This window comes from Biomphalaria glabrata, chromosome 11, assembly GCF_947242115.1.
Source record: "Biomphalaria glabrata chromosome 11, xgBioGlab47.1, whole genome shotgun sequence".
Classification (NCBI taxonomy): Eukaryota; Metazoa; Mollusca; class Gastropoda; family Planorbidae; genus Biomphalaria; species Biomphalaria glabrata.
Window position 1 is genome coordinate 37,857,300 of NC_074721.1, and position 17,862 is coordinate 37,875,161.

Genomic DNA, 17,862 nt, shown 5'->3' on the forward strand with positions numbered 1-17,862 from the left:
ACACTACATCTATAAACAAAACATGGCATCGTTTCTGGTTATAAGTCCAAAAATGGTTTTGGTACTCATGTTATTACTCCACAACGCTTATTCATTCATGGATATGGAGGAGCTAAAGTCTGTTTACTACGGCTTAGATATATTAAGCGAGCCTATTGTCGTTAATACGGTAAATTTTGCAGATGCCGACATATCATGATTAGTCATTGTGATGATTGTCATTATTTTAGTTGATTTAGAATCTAGAATTTAGATTTAGATTATTTATAATTTTAGATTATCATTTTATTTTTATAATATTAATAGTAGACTAATTATAGACTTTATTAACTTTATTAGACCTAAGACTCAAGACTAGTGTACTAAACTGTAACTAGATCTAGTGTAAGTGTGTAAATACTTTTTATTTAAATGTTTAAATAGATTTATAGATCTAATAATTATAATAATAGAATTTTAAAAAATTGAATTTAATAGATCTAGAATAGATTTTATAGATCAGTGGTCTTTAACCTTTTTTGGCCTACCCCCCGCCCCCCCCCAACCTTTTCATATTTTTTCTTTAAAAAAATTGCCAGCGCCCCCCCCTCTTAAGAAAAACACTTATAAAGAAGCGGGAGAAGGCAAATTTGAACAAAATGTCATTTTTATTTAGTCTATTAATTTTATGCTGTCATTGATAACACTTTTCCCGCATGGGAGACGACCGTATGCCAAAGACGATCTTCTTTGGCAAGCTTATAGGAGGACTGTGTTACAGAAGTGCCCCCCATAAGCGCTATAAAGATCCACTCAGTTGCCATTTCGCCCTCACTGGCATATAGGAAAGTACCTGGCAGCAGATGGCCTCTGAGAGAGACAGCTGGATAGCTCTCATAAAAGCTGCGGGACAAATATTTGAGACTCAAAGTAAAGCCATTATTGAAGACAGGTGCAAAAGATGGAAGGAAAACTTAAATAAATGGCCATCAGACAAAGGCTTTGTCTGTACAAAGTTTGGCAAAATATGAAGGTCGCAACTGGGTTTGCATCATAATGTGAAACACTGCACTTAGCCTTAATCTTCGGAATCGGAAGACATTGCCATTATTATCATTATACAAAAATTACATCAAATAACTTGCAGTGATTACACACAAAAATTAATCTCATTGTCATGACTTTCTTTCAAATCTAAGAATAGTCCCTTTTTAAATTATTGAATATTAAGAACTACTGCTTTTAGGTTTAATTATAAATTTAGTTTTATTTTTGATATAAACATTATTATTGCTGAATTCACAACAAAATGAAATTAAGCTAATGGAAACCTTGTGCCTCCTGCAGTCTGACAATATTAGAAATTTCAAGCTTTTAATTAGTCAAAGCAAGGTGAAGGTCTCCTCTAGTGGCTACATCCAGTCTATTTCTTTGCTTATTCATTAAGTTTGTCACATATGAAATCTAGGTTAACCATGTTTTTTTTTATGGAAAAGCTAAAAGGGTATCTATTGTCTTTAATTCTTGCATGCATTAATGTTTATGATTTTATAAAAACACAGAATATCATACATGACTACAAGTCACTACGAGTCACAATTATTCTGAAACAAGGCTGTGACAGGCATGAATGTTCTTTAAAGATTACAGTGGAGACCGTAGTGCATGTTAAATGTCTCTCCCACAACAAGAAGGCCCTAAAAATTTTTTAAAAAATTACCCTAAATTTATCTCTATTTAAAAACAAAACTTTTAAACAAGTTGGTCAACCCATTTTCACAGTATTTTATATGGTGCTAGATCAGTGATGCAAAAACTAAAGCCTGCTGGTCATATCCAGTTAGTTTTATATAAATATTATACATTTTGCTTTTTTCTCTTTCTAGTATGCTCCATTAGGCTCTGTTTATGTCACATCAAAGTATGGCCAACAGTACCAGTGTAGCTTTCCTGACCACAGCACTATAGATAAACAGAAAGAAGAGGAAGAAAAGATAGCAATAGAAACTGGCATCATCGAAATGCTGAAACCCATGGGTCTGAAGGATTGTCTTTTTAAAGTAATTCTTTGTGTATATTTGTATTCTTAGTGTTTTTACTCTGAGCTTACAAAGCCATGCAAAATGTTGATATTACAATTATGTAAAAAAAAAAAAAAAAAAAAAAAAAAAAAAAGATCCTTGCTTGGTTTCTATAATAGAACCCATTTTAAATTTTGTTATTAAAATGTCTAATATGTTATAATTCTTTCAGACCAAAGATTGGTGGAGCTATGAGTTTTGCTATGGCAAATATATTCGACAGTTTCATATGGAAGGTATTTTATACTTTTCATTAACATATTTATGAAAAGATATGTTATTATAAATTTGTTAGTTTATCAATGAATCTAAAAGATAATCATTTAAAAGTTTTTTTAAAAATGTCACAGCTTAGAAGTCTACGGATTAGTTGAATTTCGCAAAGGCAAATATATTTGACAATTTCACTTGCCTGGCAAAAGTTTCTGTTACCACTCAACATAAAACTAAATTAACATCTTAATTTATAATTAAACTTTTTTTTTTTAATTCTAAATTCACCTTTGCAATAAAATTTTTATAATGTTTATTATTTAGTATTTGCAGGTTTTTATCTCTTAAAAGTTTTAGTGACTTATACAAAAAATGGTTTAAATATTTATTTCACATTTGTATTGTGATTGCTACTGCTTATAAAGTTTTTTTTTTTTTTGTAATTCAGATGGTGAGATCAAGGGGAACATCATTTACTTGGGTTATTATGAAAGTGACTTTGACTGGAACAATGAAACTGCGAGGGTAATGTTGATCAATTGATTAAATCATAATATTTTTTTATTTTTTTATTTTTTTTTAAGTTTCATGGCACATTACCCAAAGAAGAAATAGGAAAGGAGAGATCAAAAGTATTCACGGCTAGACTTCATCGTTATAGTTTCCCTCCTTTCCTTTTGGAAATGTTTTCTGACATAATTTTGTTTCGAAGATAAGGTGATCTTACAGATCCCACTTGTTGCAAATGTTAATTTAAATTATGTGTTGTTGTTGTTTTCACACTAAAACATTTTGGATGTGTATGCGCTATTAGAAGTTACTATGGCATCATCTGCGTGTATCCTGTTTTGCAGGAAGATCGCCTGAAGAGTAAAGTCAACATGAACAAGTACCATTCACAGGTGTACACCCTGGGTACCAAGTGTGATTTAACCAATCAGATGCGCAGAGCTGAAGTGCGGGTAAGGTCCATAGAATGTAAACTGGCTTACTGGTTGATATTAGCAGTGCTGACTTCTGTTTTGTTTTTAAATAACTCAATATTAGGTTTATTTATTTATTTATTATATTACATTTGGGGTTATGTGTTACCATCTTGTGGGTTTTTTTTTGTATTATTTTAAGTGTTACCTTTTTTATAGTGTAGGCCACTATGTCGCAACAAAACCCAGCAATTATTTGGTTTTCGTATCTTTCTTGTACCTTTGATCGGGTTAAGAGAAAGGGGTTTCTAGTTCTTCATCTGATAAAACTGTTTGGTACAAATTGACTTTTTAATATTGTCTTCAAGCTAGTATGTCTTAGAGTTATTGAAGTCACTAATGGCAAATTAAGTTTTTATTTGTGCTGTTTATTGACTAGTACATAGAGAATTGCAAGCAGTAAAAGTATCCTCTAAGATCTATAAAGCTAGCTGAGGTCTAGTCTTAGCATCAAAATATTAATAAAAAGTTGTCAAAAGCTTCCTAAAATATTCAGGCTTGAGACAATTACCAAACTAAAGCAGGATGAATTAATTCCATCCTGACCTACAGCCACAAATAACATTTTATAAAAATATGATTATCTATATTACAATGGGAACCTGAAGATCTGAGGTCAGAAAATGAATTCTTCACCACTCTATTGCACTGCTAAAAAAAACTTTGTTTTTCAAGTTTTTAAAATTTAAATAACAAAAAGTCAAGTATTTTTTTCATTGCTGCTAGTTACAATAATAGATTAGAGAGAGTTTTTTTTTAACTGTTTACCTGTCTTCAATTTGGGTATGGGCAGTTTCTGTGTGAAGAGAACTCAGAGGATTACCTGTACAGGATTGATGAGTCTGAAACCTGTGTCTACACTGTCATTGTCATGACATCAAAGATATGTCGTCATCCTTATCTGAAGGCTCCGGTCAAAAGACAACCTGTGCCCATCACCTGCAACCCTCTCCTGACACAAAGTCAGTACCAAGAGTTTCTTGCAGACAAAGAAGGTAGCATGTGATTGAAATTTTATAGCACTGTTTCCCAAACTGTGTTCCACGAGGCCTGAATAGGTGCTTGTAAATGATGTTAAATGGTGTAATGTTGAAGAATGCAAATGTCGTGGAATGCTGGGTTCGTGCTTCCTGGAGTACTCTTGACACGTGACAATTATATTTACTACAAACTGACTTAAGTCCGTTTCAGCAGACAAATATAAAGTTTATTTTACAACATAATAATACTGCACTCCTTGTTAGTGCTACAAGTCAAGAAATAATAAACAATCCTATCCGCATAACAGCAGTATCAAATATATCCAATACATTAAAGTCTCCAGAGTACATTACAGAGTATATTACAAATCACGTCCACATCTCAGCGGGTAACACTGTACAGAATAATCCAGAACAGTAATACATGTTTCAAAAGACCACTGGCATCAACTGCCCAAAAGATACTTCGAGTTACAACTCGACTAAAACGCTACTACTAAAATCATATCTGACTGCCTCGTACCTAGGATAACACTTGACTGAACCCAAAGTCAACTTTATTCATCCTACTTCCTCTTTTCTACATCAGGAATTCCACGTGTCTTTTAACCTTTTGACATGACATGAACTTTAAATCGTGCAATGTCAACTGAGACTGTGACAGTGCTCCACAAACTACCGGAATAATTAACTAGTAGGCCACCGCGTGAATTAATTTCTCTGAAAAATAAGCAAAGTGTTCCACCAAATACTCAGAATGTGTGAAGTGGTGTGTTAAGGAAAAAGTTTGGGAACCACTGGTTTATAGAAAAACTTACCTTCACACATTGTTATAAAACATTTATGTATATTAATAATAATTTTCACACACTTTTATTGGGCTGTCTAAAAATAGAAACTAGAAACCTTTACTTCTGGATTTATAATGAAAGTATATTTACTTCTGGATTAATAATGAAAGTATATTTACTTCTGGATTAAAATGAAAGTATCTTTACAAGTTTCTTTTACCCAGGATATCAGGGAGAAATTTTTTAGAGCACACACCTTAAAAACACTATTCCACAATGTCGACCCTGGGAAGGTACTGGGCTTTGTCCGGGAGGAGGGGTTGTCTACGGAGATCTGGGATTTTTGAATTGTGAACATATAATATTTACAAAAGATTTTTGCGAAATTATATAATTTTTACTACCTTTACTATTATAACTGTGAATAGACCTTGTTTTTAATGAATAACTGTATAGAATTTAGCCCTTGTTATGTAAAGGGAGAGTGATCCTTAAAGGCCTAAATTGTGCCGATGTGCCTAAACTTAAAACTTAAACTTGTTTTGGAACAATTCAACAGGTGTACTGATAATGTTACAAACTTGATTCTATTCCTAAACAGAAGAACAAAGAAAAATCAACGAGAAGGCTTTGGAACTCCAACGGGCACGTGAAAGTAAAGGTAAATACTAGCAAGTCTTTTAAGACTAGTTGAGATCATAGGTTAATATCTTCTATTTAACTTGTAAGACAACTTGCCCCCACATGTAGTGTATGCTTTAAGGTTAGTTTAAAATGCTTCACAGTGCAAAAAAATTATGCAGTGAAGTGTCATAGTGAGATTGAGCAGTCTTTTGATCAGTAAATGTAAAAAAGTTAAACTTTTTTGTATGGAAAACAAATAATGTTGTCATGTGACCAGCACAATGACCTCATGTTTTGTTTTTTTGCACAATATATCTCATCTCCATAGAATTAGGATGTCCTAAAAATACAGATTTTAATGTTTTATGTTAGTTTGGATTAACTTTGAACCCTTTGTTTATGGAAGCAGAATAAAAACAAACAAAAAGAAAGTATTTTTAGGTCTAAAGATTAAGTTAATCACTAAAACGTTTCTTATCTTAGCTTATAAAATACAGACATTACTTTAAAAAAAATGATGATTACGTCCTACGCGTCATGCATATTAACCAATGACTTAAATTCTGCCAAGTCATTGGTTTTCCTGGCTAGCTCAGGCAACCCACTCCATGCTCTAATAGCACTAGGGAAGAAGTAGCATTTGTACAAATTTGTCCTAGCATATGGAACGAGAAATGTGCCTTAATCTTTGTGTCTTTCTTTTACTTTAAGCTGTACACATGAACATTAACACATATTTTGTCCTCCAGCCAAGGTTCCATCTCTCAGCAGGGAGCAACAACTTCAGGAGACATTAGAGAAAGAAATGTCTGATGCAGCCAAACAGCTATTGAGTAAATTCTTCTTTCTTCTTCCTCGTTCTCATTTTTATGTTGGAGCGTTCAGATGACTAGACCAATACATGAGATGAACTGTGCAGTGGTTTCCAAATCAGGGAGCTCTCCATATAGTTTTCTTTCTATTAAGGTGTTTTGGGGCCAGTGTCTTGGTAAGAATGCAGTTTTAAAGGACATGGTCAGCCTTCTCTGGTGACACTCCACATGGGCAGATATTACTGGTTCCAATTGTGAGCTTCCGGTACATATGTTGTTGCATTCTGTTGTGTCCAGTTCTGATATGAAAGATTAGACGTTGATCTTGTCTGGATAGCTTATAATTGGGCGTCATCTTTCTTATGATTCGAATGAGAGCTTGTCCATTTCTCATTTGTTTTATTCACCATTAGTTTCTTCATTTTTTCTGGATAGAGTGCTATGTTTAATCGTGTGTTTATTATTCCACACTTGGTGAGTGTTTCAGCCTTCTCATTTCCTTCCTTCTAGTCTTATATGTGCTGGTATCCATTGAGTAAGTGTGATTTTGATTGAAGAAAATTGTTGAAAATGGACAATTGCTTTGCTTTATAAGTTTTAAATATTCCTTCAGAAATGAACATGTTACATTTTATCCCAGAACTCCAGCCGGACAGCAGGGGAAGGCAGCAGGCAGGGTTTAAACTCAGGACCATCGCCAGGACAAACAAACGTGCATACCACATGTCCAGGCAGCCATCCTCACTTGTGTGAATAAATATAAATTGATACATTGTTTTCTTAACATTAGGAAAAATGTTGAGATGTGTTTCAATGAGTGATTAATAATTCATTGAACACAAATAGTAAAACATGTTAACAATTTAGTTTTTCCTTTTATTGAAGCAGTTTGAACAGATTTAAATGTTCATCTCTGACTGCTAAAGCTCACAAGCTCATTATTCACTTCGGCCATGTTTATTCTCATGTTCTTATTATAGTTGTAATTTTAAAAAAAAAGGATTGATTGGACATTTTTCATTAGCAAATATATTTTTTTAATTTCGCTAAAACATATTTATATTAATTATGATTATTGGTTTCTAAAAAAAAATTATTATTCAAGATCTCATGAAAAATAAAACAAGTTAACAAAAATTTAATTAAAAAAAAAAAACACTGCCAACTACAAAACACATTTTAACATCTTGTGCAGCTCAGTCCTCTGATGAGCTATTCATCCCAAGTAATGCAAAATTGATGAGCAAGGAAGCATTTCAAGATCTGTTTGGGTAATTGTAATAAGCTTGATAGATCACTTTTTATTTAGTCAGTTTAAAAAAATGAAGCGACAAGTTTTATGTAGTGTAAATAACAGTTCTGCAGAGATAGCTTACATAAAATATAGTGAAACGTAACTAAAGTAAAGTCAAAGTAAAGTTCCCCTTTCAGATCTTAAGGTTATCTGTTTCTTCCTTTACTTTCCCCAATGATTTCAGTTACCCATCAGAGTTTGGAAGACTCAGGGCCACCCCAAAAATTTAAAATCCCAGTCATCTCCGAGATTTGAACCCTGGAACCAAGTTTGGAAGCCAAGCGCTTAACCACTCAACCCCCAAAATGTAACTAGTCAAGTTTAAAGTTTGGCAAATTTAGAAGTACTTTATTATTCTTAATTCAAATAATTTTGATTATAATAAATCTTATTCTTAAATATACTCTCTCTCACTCACTAATTACTCATAAAACAAAAAAATGAGATAATAAATAAACTTGTTTGCCAAAAAAAAAAGATAACTTCAAATTTCACATGGACTTTTAAAATGGAACACAAACGCACGTTATTGAGTAACCTCAGTGGCTGAGTGGTAAAGCATTTGGTCTGTGAACCGGGGGTCCCGGGTTTTAATCCTGGTGAAGACTGGTTTTTAATTTCGGTATCTTTGGGTGCCTCTTGAGTCCACGCAGCTCTCTAATGACACTAGTTGGAGAAAAGTAAAGGCGGTTAGTCATTGTGCTGGCCACATGACACCCTCATTAACCATGTGCCACAGAAACAGATAACCTTTTCATCATCTGCCCTATAGATGGTAAGGTCTGAAAGGGAAACTTTACTTTTTTTTTTACTTATCTCTACAAATTAACAACACCATTTATGTAATCAGAAAAGTAATAAAATCAAACTCATGAGCCCTTTAATGAAAGTATGACCTTGACCTCTTATGCATTGCAGGTATGATGAAGACATGTGGGAGTTATACTTAAAAGGGACAGCACTTGCCCATAGGCAACATAATTTGAGAATACACAAGGAAATAAAACAACAACAGAATGCTGATGCTGGAATAGATAAAGAAGCTGATGACACTAATGATGAAGATGAAGAAATACTTTCTAAGTTTGATGAGGGTAATTACATTACCGTACTTTCGCGCATATAACCGTTGTTGTTTTTTTTTATAGATGTAAATCACACAGTCTGGGACTGAATGCAGAATCGTAATTTAAGATTGAAAGGCCTCTTGTGGAGTCTACACGGAAATAATGTGTAGATTCAAGATTTCATTACATTGTTCTTGGCCTCCTTCAGTCGTAGAACAACTACGGTTCATCTCAAATACTTTTTCATGTGACTGTGGAGCCCTATTATGGAGAGACACTCCCGTCTACATATATCGCAGGTTAAGGAGGCTTTCGCTTCAGTGGTAGAGGAGCTGGCCATTTTTCGTATGGCATGCTTTTCTTTCATCTCATTACATTGATGAAACCCATAACCTAAGTGGCACAAGCAGGCTTCTTTGACCCCTAGGTGATTTTTATTTTCTTGGGCTCAAATTTTAGCATAGTTTTGTTCATATTAGTTCAACTTACCAGTCATGGCTAGCATTGTTCTACATATTTTCAATGCTAGTGTTTGATATAATGTTACAGCAGATCTACTAAATACAAAACTATTTTCAGAAATCAAAGAAATAAAGAAGAAATTTGAGCTATCCCGGAGCAAACTAGCAAGCCTCAAGAAAAAGATAACTCAAGATAAGAATTGGGAGTCGGAGATAGAGAGTGCTATAAAAGAAGTGAGTTTATTTTTTAAAGTGCTATAAGAGAAGTGAGTTTATTTTTCAAAGTGCTATAAAAGAAGTGAGTTTATTTTTCAAAGTGCTATAAGAGAAGTGAGTTTATTTTTTAAAGTGCTATATGAGAAGTGAGTTTATTTTTTAAAGTGCTATATGAGAAGTGAGTTTATTTTTCAAAGTGCTATAAGAGAAGTGAGTTTATTTTTCAACGTGCTATATGAGAAGTAAGTTTATTTTTCAACATGCTATATGAGAAGTAAGTTTATTTTTCAACGTGCTATATGAGAAGTGAGTTTATTTTTCAACGTGCTATATGAGAAGTGAGTTTATTTTTCAAAGTGCTATAAAAGAAATGAGTTTATTTTTCAACATGCTATAAAAGAAGTGAGTTTATTTTTCAAAGTGCTATCTTATCTTATATAATACAGACGTTACTTCAAAAAAGAAGATGATTACGTCCTACGCGTCATGCATTTAGTCATGCATATTAACCAATGACTTAAATTCTGCCAAGTCACTGGTTTTCCTGGCTAGCTCAGGCAACCCATTCCATGCTCTAATAGCACTAGGGAAGAAGGAGTATTTGTACAAATTTGTCCTAGCATATGGGACAAGGAATGTGCCTTTATCTTTGTGTCTTTCAGAGTATTTTATTAAATTTTGTTTTTGTATTTGAAGATTATGGTTCAGTGTTTTATGTATGATTGCTACTTTACTTTTGAGCCTTCTGTCCTGAAGGCTTTCTAAATTTAGTGATTTTACTAAAGGTGTTACTCTAGTCAAATGTGAATATTCGTTTGTTATGAATCTCACTGCTCTATTTTGTGTCTGTTCCAGTTTCTTAATGTTTTCTTGAGTTGAGGGGTCCCAAACGGAGGATGCATATTCTATTATTGGCCTAACCAAGGTTAAGTAACATTTTAGTTTTATGTTCTTATTTGATTTATAGAAATTTCTTTTAATAAATCCTAATGCTTTGTTTGATTTTTTTGTAGTTTCATCAATATGTGGATTCCATGATAGTTTTTCATTTATTATAACACCTAGGTATTTTGCGTTTTTAGTCTGTGATACTGGTTTGCCATGAATAAGATAAGTGGAATTAATTTGTTTTAGTTTTTTTGTTACTCTTAACAACTGACATTTTTCTTGGTGGAAAGACATGCTCCAATTTGATTCCCATTTCTGTAATTCATCTAATTCTCTTTGTAAAATATCTGTGTCTTGTGTTGTTTTTATTGTTCTATATATTATGCAATCGTCTGCAAATAATCTGACTTTTGTTCCTGAACTAATGCAATTTGGTAAATCATTTATGTAAATTAAAAATAGTAGTGGACCCAAGACTGTACCTTGAGGTACACCTGAGTTTACTGTTATCGGTGTTGATTTAGAGCCATTTATTATTACAGTTTGTTCTCTCCCTATCAGAAAGTCTTTAATCCACTGATGCAGTGGACCATTAATGCCGAAATATTTTAATTTTTTAAGCAAACTATGGTGGTGAACTTTGTCAAAAGCCTTAGAAAAATCTAGTAAGATAGCATCTATTTGTTCACTATTATCTAAACCTTTTGAAAAATCATCAATTAGTCCTATTAGTTGTGTTTCACATGATCTATATTTCCTAAAGCCATGTTGGTATGGTGTGAGGACATTATGTTTGTCTAAGTGGTTTATGATGTTGCTACATATTATGTGTTCTAGGATTTTACATGTGATGCTGGTAAGTGATACTGGTCTGTAGTTCCCTGGGTCAGATTTTTCTCCTTTTTTAAATAGGGGGGTGACATTAGCTTCTTTCCAGTCCTTTGGTACTCTGCCCTGGTTAAGTGAAGCCTGAAAGAGTATTTTGAACACTGGGGCTAGCTCATTACTTAGTTCTTTGAGTAATCTAGCTGGAATACCATCAGGTCCAGAAGCTTTATTTGGTTTGGTGTTGGCTAATAGTTTTTGAATTCCATTTTCTTGTACTACTATATCTTCTATGTTGTCTACTTGGTTCAAATTCAGTAATATGTCTTTGTCTCCTGGGGCTGAGAATGCTGATGCAAAGTATTTGTTTAGAATGTTTGCTTTAGTTTCATTATCATTATGTATTATGTTATGTTTATCTTTTAATGGCGCTACGCCTGTTGTTTCCATTTTCTTAGACTTAATGTATGACCATAGGTTTTTGTTGTTATCTTTAGATATTACATTGTTTATGTATTAACTCTGCAGCTGTCTGCTTACTTTTTGGGTTAAGTGTTTAATTTTTATATACTTTTTGTAAACTCTTTCTGCATTAGTTTCTTTAAATTTTCTATAGAGGTTTTCCTTCTGTTTACAAAGCTTCTTTAGTCTATTATTAAACCAGCATTTATTTATTTTGTTTGATGTGTATTTAGTTGGTATATGATTTTCTATTATGCTTTTAAGATGGTTTTTAATGAAATTCCAGAGGTCATCGACTGGTTGGTTAATGTCTTTTTCTAATAAGAATGTTTGTTGAAAGTTTAGTGCAGCTTGGTGTAGTTGTGTTAGGTTACATTTATTCCAGAGTAAGATTTTTCTTTTGGGTTTTGTATTGGCTACTGCTTTTATCTGACTGTGTATTTTTATGATCTCATGGTCTGATAGACCAGGGATAATTTCATAATCAACTACTAATCCAGGTCTGTTGGTTAAGAAGAGATCTAATGTGTTGTTTAATCTAGTTGGCTTTTTAATGATTTGATCTAAACTTAGGTTGTGTAAAGTTTCTATGAAAAGCTCATTTATGTCCTTAAGGTTTTGGTGTTTATCTATGGTTAGTGTTTTCCAATTTATATCAGGTAGAATATATAAGTGCTATATGAGAAGTGAGTTTATTTTTCAAAGTGCTATAAAAGAAGTGAGTTTATTTTTCAACATGCTATAAAAGAAGTGAGTTTATTTTTTAAAGTGCTATATGAGAAGTGAGTTTATTTTTCAAAGTGCTATAAAAGAAGTGAGTTTATTTTTCAAAGTGCTATATGAGAAGTGAGTTTATTTTTCAAAGTGCTATAAAAGAAGTGAGTTTATTTTTCAACGTGCTATATGAGAAGTGAGTTTATTTTTCAACATGCTATATGAGAAGTGAGTTTATTTTTCAACGTGCTATATGAGAAGTGAGTTTATTTTTCAAAGTGCTATAAAAGAAGTGAGTTTATTTTTCAACATGCTATAAAAGAAGTGAGTTTATTTTTCAAAGTGCTATATGAGAAGTGAGTTTATTTTTCAACGTGCTATATGAGAAGTGAGTTTATTTTTCAAAGTGCTATAAAAGAAGTGAGTTTATTTTTTAAAGTGCTATAAGAGAAGTGAGTTTATTTTTTAAAAGTGCTTTTAGGGAAGTGATGATGTTTTTAGATAGCTATTTAAAGTGGTGAATTTAGTTTTGGAGTGCTATTGGGGAAATGGTTTTAGTCGCTTATGATAACTGAGAAGTTGGTTTTGCATACACATGCTTTTTATATTGATCTTATTGTACCTAAGTGTTGACAACTGAGTCTTTCAAACTGAATCCCAATAAGAACTTACTCTGTCTGTCTGGCAATAGATTTGCACACATTATTTCTTCCGGTTGGTTCTCGAATCAAGTTGAAACTTTTGCACAATTAATTTTATAGGCATAGACAAGACAAGAATCAATAACAAAAAAAAAATCATGCTGTCAATTAATTACTGGAATTTAATTAGTTTGTTTGATACCAACAATGAAATTAGTCCTTCAGTATTCACTGTTATGAATAAATATGTAGGGTTTCATCCCCTTAGAAAAGTGAAGCCGTTTTTTTTTCTCCCTTATGCATTCTTGTATCAAGTAGAAACTTAAAATAAATTTGTACAATTAGCCAATAAGTCCAGAAATTTTTGATAATGAATTATTTTGTCTGATATTGACTAAGAGAAATAACTTGTACATTATTTTGAGTTATGGTTGCAAGTGGGGATTTTTTTACCTTAGATAAGATTTGTTTTGTTTTTGCTTTTATTTTATTTTTTTTTTTCCCTTTCTCATCTAAAAGATTTTTCAAAGTTTTTCATTCAACATATGTTTCTCAAAATGTCTGAAAAAACTTAGAAGCACTAACCTTTATTCGTTTTAGTTACAGAACTTGATGCCATGCCTTCTGTCAGACAAACATCTGTTGTTCTTTATGTTGTGATGGTATTATGGTCTGTCATGGCATGGTAGTAGTTTTTCAACTCTTTTGTTTCAGGCTGAGGGAGAGCTGGGTGTTAAAGTTGATAGAAGCCTGATCTCTGGACTGTCCAATACTTTAGATAAGCTCTTCAACAAGCTACAGGACACAGAAGCTGGTCAGATTTCAACATTTCCACAAACTTATTTTTGATAGCAATCTATAGTTTTTGCAATTATATAGCATAATGCTAACACCTATGCTTTTTGTTTATTAGTTTTGACAAATATTGTGATGGGGGTTATACTTGGAAAAAAACTCTTTAATTTTAAATGTTACTTATGAAGGCTAATATAAAAGATGATGCTGTATTCAACATATTTAGTTACTTGAAGCTATTATACAAAAAAATCTGAACCGTTAACATTTTGTATAAGACTCTTATAAAAAGACATTTATTTTTTAATCTTCTATTGCCCCCCATTGCCAGTCTATTGTTTGTAATGCTTTTCAAAGGAATAATTAAGCCACTTTTTCAGAAAGGTAAGGCCCTGGTGGCTGATTGGTAAAGAGCTTGGCTATTGAACCGAGAGGTCCTGGGTCTGAATCTCGGTGAACACTGGAATATTTAATTTCAGGATTTTTAGGATGCCCCTGCACTAAGTCCACCCAACTCTAATGGATACCTGACTTTACTTGGTTGGTCGTTGTGCTGGCCACTTGACACCCTCAATAACAGATTATCTTTACATCGTCCACCCTATAGATCTCAAGGTCTGAAAGGAGAACTTTACTTTTTTCAAAAAGTTACAGCCATAATTTATTTTTTATTTAAATAAAATTATTCTCAAAAATACCAATAAATATTTTTTTTGTCTTTTTCACATTGGTTTCATGTATCTGTCTAAATCAAGGACACTAAACATTATCGTTTCAACTTTCAATGATTTCATGCTACTTGACAGAGTTATCTGACATGAATAAAGAGATTGGGAAACTGCAGCCTAGTTCCACATCGACTGAACAAGAAGCTGATGGAGAGAAAGAAGAGGAGGAGAAGAATGAAAGTCATGAGAAGATTGTGAACAAATCACAACTTGGTAAATACAACTTAATGTTTTTTTTTATTTATAGATGAATTCTTCCTTTTCCTTATTCTCATTTTCATGTTGGATAACTAGACTAACATATGAGATGAACTGTGCAGTGGTTTCCAAATCAGGGAGCTCTTCATATAGTTTTCTTTCTATTAGGGTGTTTTGGGGCCAGTGTCTTGTACGGGTCTCTTGGTAAAGAGAGCAGTTTTGAAGGACATGGTCAGCATTCTTTGGTGACACTCCACATGGGCAGATTTCACTGGTTCCAATTTTGATGTCAGTAGATTAATTATTTTGTTAAATGTTTGCTTGTAAAGTACATTTGCCATTCCAAGTAGGCAACATTTAAATCCTTTTTTTTGTGGACTTAAGTGGAGCTATCTGGAAAATCTGGGAGTATCTGGAAAATCTGGGGGTATCTGGAAAATCTGGGAGCATCTTAAAAATATACTTAACTATCATATTTCTATTTTTTAGATGAGCCAGTGTCTGAAGAAGATAAACTTGAAGAACCAGATAATAAAGTGGAAGGCAGCAGCAGTGATGTTGAGACACTTGAGGATGATGCAGACGGCACATCCAGTGGTCTTGATGACAAAGTTTTGGCCCCTCCTAAAACTCTTTCTAAAAATTTTGGTAATTTTTTTTTTGTTCTTCTTGATTTCCAAACACTTAATCTACTTTGTCTTTGGCTGATATGAAGCCTCTTTGTGAGAGTGTTACACAGCTCTTTTTAAAGAAGTGTTTCTCATTGTTGTTGTGTATGTCATTTTAAAGGGCTATAACTTTGCCTTTGAGCACATAGAGGTACAGCCTATTGAATAGTACCTCACAGAGTTATTTGTTTTTCTATGAAAACGTTGCATTAGTGTTGGTGGTCAGTATTAAAAACATTCAGAAGTTGGCCACCTGTAACTGCTGTAAAACAAGGACTCTCGTAACATATGGGATCGCGTGTCAAGAATGAGAGCTACTTTGCATCTATCTCATTGATATTGCTTGCCTCTTTCAGAATGACTATGGTTCATCTTGTAGAGTTTGTATGAAATTAAAGCCTGGATATTGGCTATAGATGAAATGATGTCACCCTAATAGCATATTTCCCCTCTCTACAAGCAGCTGATGTGTCCACAATGTGGCGGATACCTGATACATTCTGGAATTAGTAAAGTAAAGTTCCCCTTTCAGACTTTGCGATATATGGAGCAGATGATGTAAAGATTATCTGTTTCTGTCACCCATGGTTAACAAGGGTGTCATGTGGCCAACACAATGATCAACCATCTTTACTTTTTCCCTAAATTAATGTCAGGTACTCATTAGAGCTGGGATAAAGGCAGGTTCATCTATGGAACAACCAGATAGACCTGTTAACTACCTCACCCTAAGGTCAATGTTAGTCAACAATCACAAAAAGGAGTGGCTCAACCAATGGGCATCAGGAAACACAGGCAGAGCCATGTACAAAGAAATGACTACACCTAACAAACTGGACAGTATTAACTTCCTCCCCCGCAAAGAAAAATCTACAATTTTCCAACTAAGAACAGGACACACACCACTATTAAATTGCCATCTGAACAAAATAAACTCCACACAACTCCCCCTTTGCAGACACTGCGACACCCCTTTGAAACTTTAAACCATATCCTCTTTGAATGCCCCTCACTAATCCACCTTAGGCAGACCCTACTACCACTCCAGCCCAACAAAACCAACACCCTGTATGGCAGTGCTGAACAACTGAAGAAAACAGCACACTTTTTTTCCTTGGCACAGTCTGCAAAAGAGCTCACAGCTCAGCAGCAATAAAGCTGGCTAGAAGAAGAAGAAGAAGAGCTGGGATTAATAGCATCTCAAGTTTTGGCAGGTTGTAGCATTGTTTTACCAGCTTTTCCTCAGGGTTGATTCCCGAAGCCTTTCTTACCAGTATGTCTGGGTATAGCCACAAGGCAGCAAAGGTTTCTATTCAGAGTTTTCCTTATCCTAGGTGGGTAGTCTGACAATGGAGCCCTCCCATGTCTGTTTTGTGTTTGTTCAGTTTTTGAGCTTCACAATGATGGAGACAACAATTTTTGTAGTCCACAGGACAAATCCAGACTTCATGAAAAAGAATTTACTTTTATTTCTTAGTTGCATGTTTTATATTTGATTTTAAAGAAAAGGTTTTGCTGTCAGACTGTCCAGAAACTGTTTTACCTTCATGATAGGTCATTTAATTTGTCAATTATCTGAAAAAAAAAAATAAGATTAAGATTTATTTTAACCAAAGACACTTAAGGAAAGGGAAAAAAAGTCATGGGGAAGCCACAGAAACAAGCTCATTAAGCTTATGATGATGTGAAGTTATACACAAACTATATTTTAGGAAATGACTACAAATTTTAGTGGCATTCATTCTTGGATAAACCCTAATTGTGTATCAAGAGTAAATTTTTTTTTGTTTTTGTTTTGCATCATGAATTTGTAGCTACTTCTTTGTTTGAAGCCTGTTTCAATTAAATTTAATGTCAGCTGCCTTTCAGTCAAGATTTCTCACCTGATATACATACAATTAGATATTTATGCTAGACACTTTTTTCTTTGTTCTTTCAGGGACCAGAGACTCAAACAGATTACAATCTAACCCACCAGGCGTAGAAGGGAAACCTCCCAATGAGGCTGAGGTTAAAGCTCCTGGTACTGAGAGCAGCACTGATGCCTTGCAGAAAGGGGACAAAGATGATGAAGTTAATCTTCCCCAGAATGTCAAGAAGGTTTTGGAAGATAACCTGATGAAAGAATATCAGAGATATTCACTGGAACAAGGTTACGACTTTTGAAGTGTTCATTTTAATATAGATCACTTAGACCACAAGTCTGTAATGTTTTGGTAATATTGTTAAAAAAAATATTATATCTCATTCTACTTTTCAATTACAATTCTACTTGGTATAGTAAAGTAAGTAAAGTACCCTTTCAGACCATGCGGTCTTAATGACAGATGATGTTAAGGTCATCTGTTTATTTGACCACAGCTAATGAGCAGGGTGTCATATGGTCAGCACAACAACTATTGTCAGAGTTGGGTAGACTCAGGAGCGCCCTAAAAATCCTGA

The 17,862-nt window shown here is 33.6% G+C and overlaps 1 protein-coding gene and 1 long non-coding RNA gene across 3 annotated transcripts in view; one reads left to right on the forward strand and one right to left on the reverse strand.

The window, feature by feature from the left end:
- Positions 1 to 17,862, forward strand: part of LOC106053281 (protein OS-9-like) — a 22,634-nt gene continuing 4,772 nt past the window's right edge. Inside the window, exons 1-15 of one of the 2 annotated variants that reach the window (XM_056003567.1) lie at positions 1 to 169; positions 1,866 to 2,039; positions 2,233 to 2,296; positions 2,722 to 2,798; positions 3,128 to 3,235; positions 4,050 to 4,251; positions 5,629 to 5,688; positions 6,401 to 6,484; positions 7,659 to 7,734; positions 8,676 to 8,851; positions 9,404 to 9,519; positions 13,746 to 13,845; positions 14,633 to 14,767; positions 15,242 to 15,400; positions 17,360 to 17,572. In XM_056003567.1, coding sequence (XP_055859542.1) covers positions 23 to 169; positions 1,866 to 2,039; positions 2,233 to 2,296; positions 2,722 to 2,798; positions 3,128 to 3,235; positions 4,050 to 4,251; positions 5,629 to 5,688; positions 6,401 to 6,484; positions 7,659 to 7,734; positions 8,676 to 8,851; positions 9,404 to 9,519; positions 13,746 to 13,845; positions 14,633 to 14,767; positions 15,242 to 15,400; positions 17,360 to 17,572 — 1,891 coding nt within the window. In that variant the 5' untranslated portion in view covers positions 1 to 22. The remainder of the gene's footprint in view (positions 170 to 1,865; positions 2,040 to 2,232; positions 2,297 to 2,721; positions 2,799 to 3,127; positions 3,236 to 4,049; positions 4,252 to 5,628; positions 5,689 to 6,400; positions 6,485 to 7,658; positions 7,735 to 8,675; positions 8,852 to 9,403; positions 9,520 to 13,745; positions 13,846 to 14,632; positions 14,768 to 15,241; positions 15,401 to 17,359; positions 17,573 to 17,862) is intronic. The other variant, XM_056003568.1, reaches the window with a different exon arrangement.
- Positions 16,650 to 17,862, reverse strand: part of LOC129921620 (uncharacterized) — a 23,388-nt gene continuing 22,175 nt past the window's right edge. The window contains exon 3 of the long non-coding RNA XR_008773551.1: positions 16,650 to 16,995. This is a non-coding gene — a long non-coding RNA (uncharacterized LOC129921620). The remainder of the gene's footprint in view (positions 16,996 to 17,862) is intronic.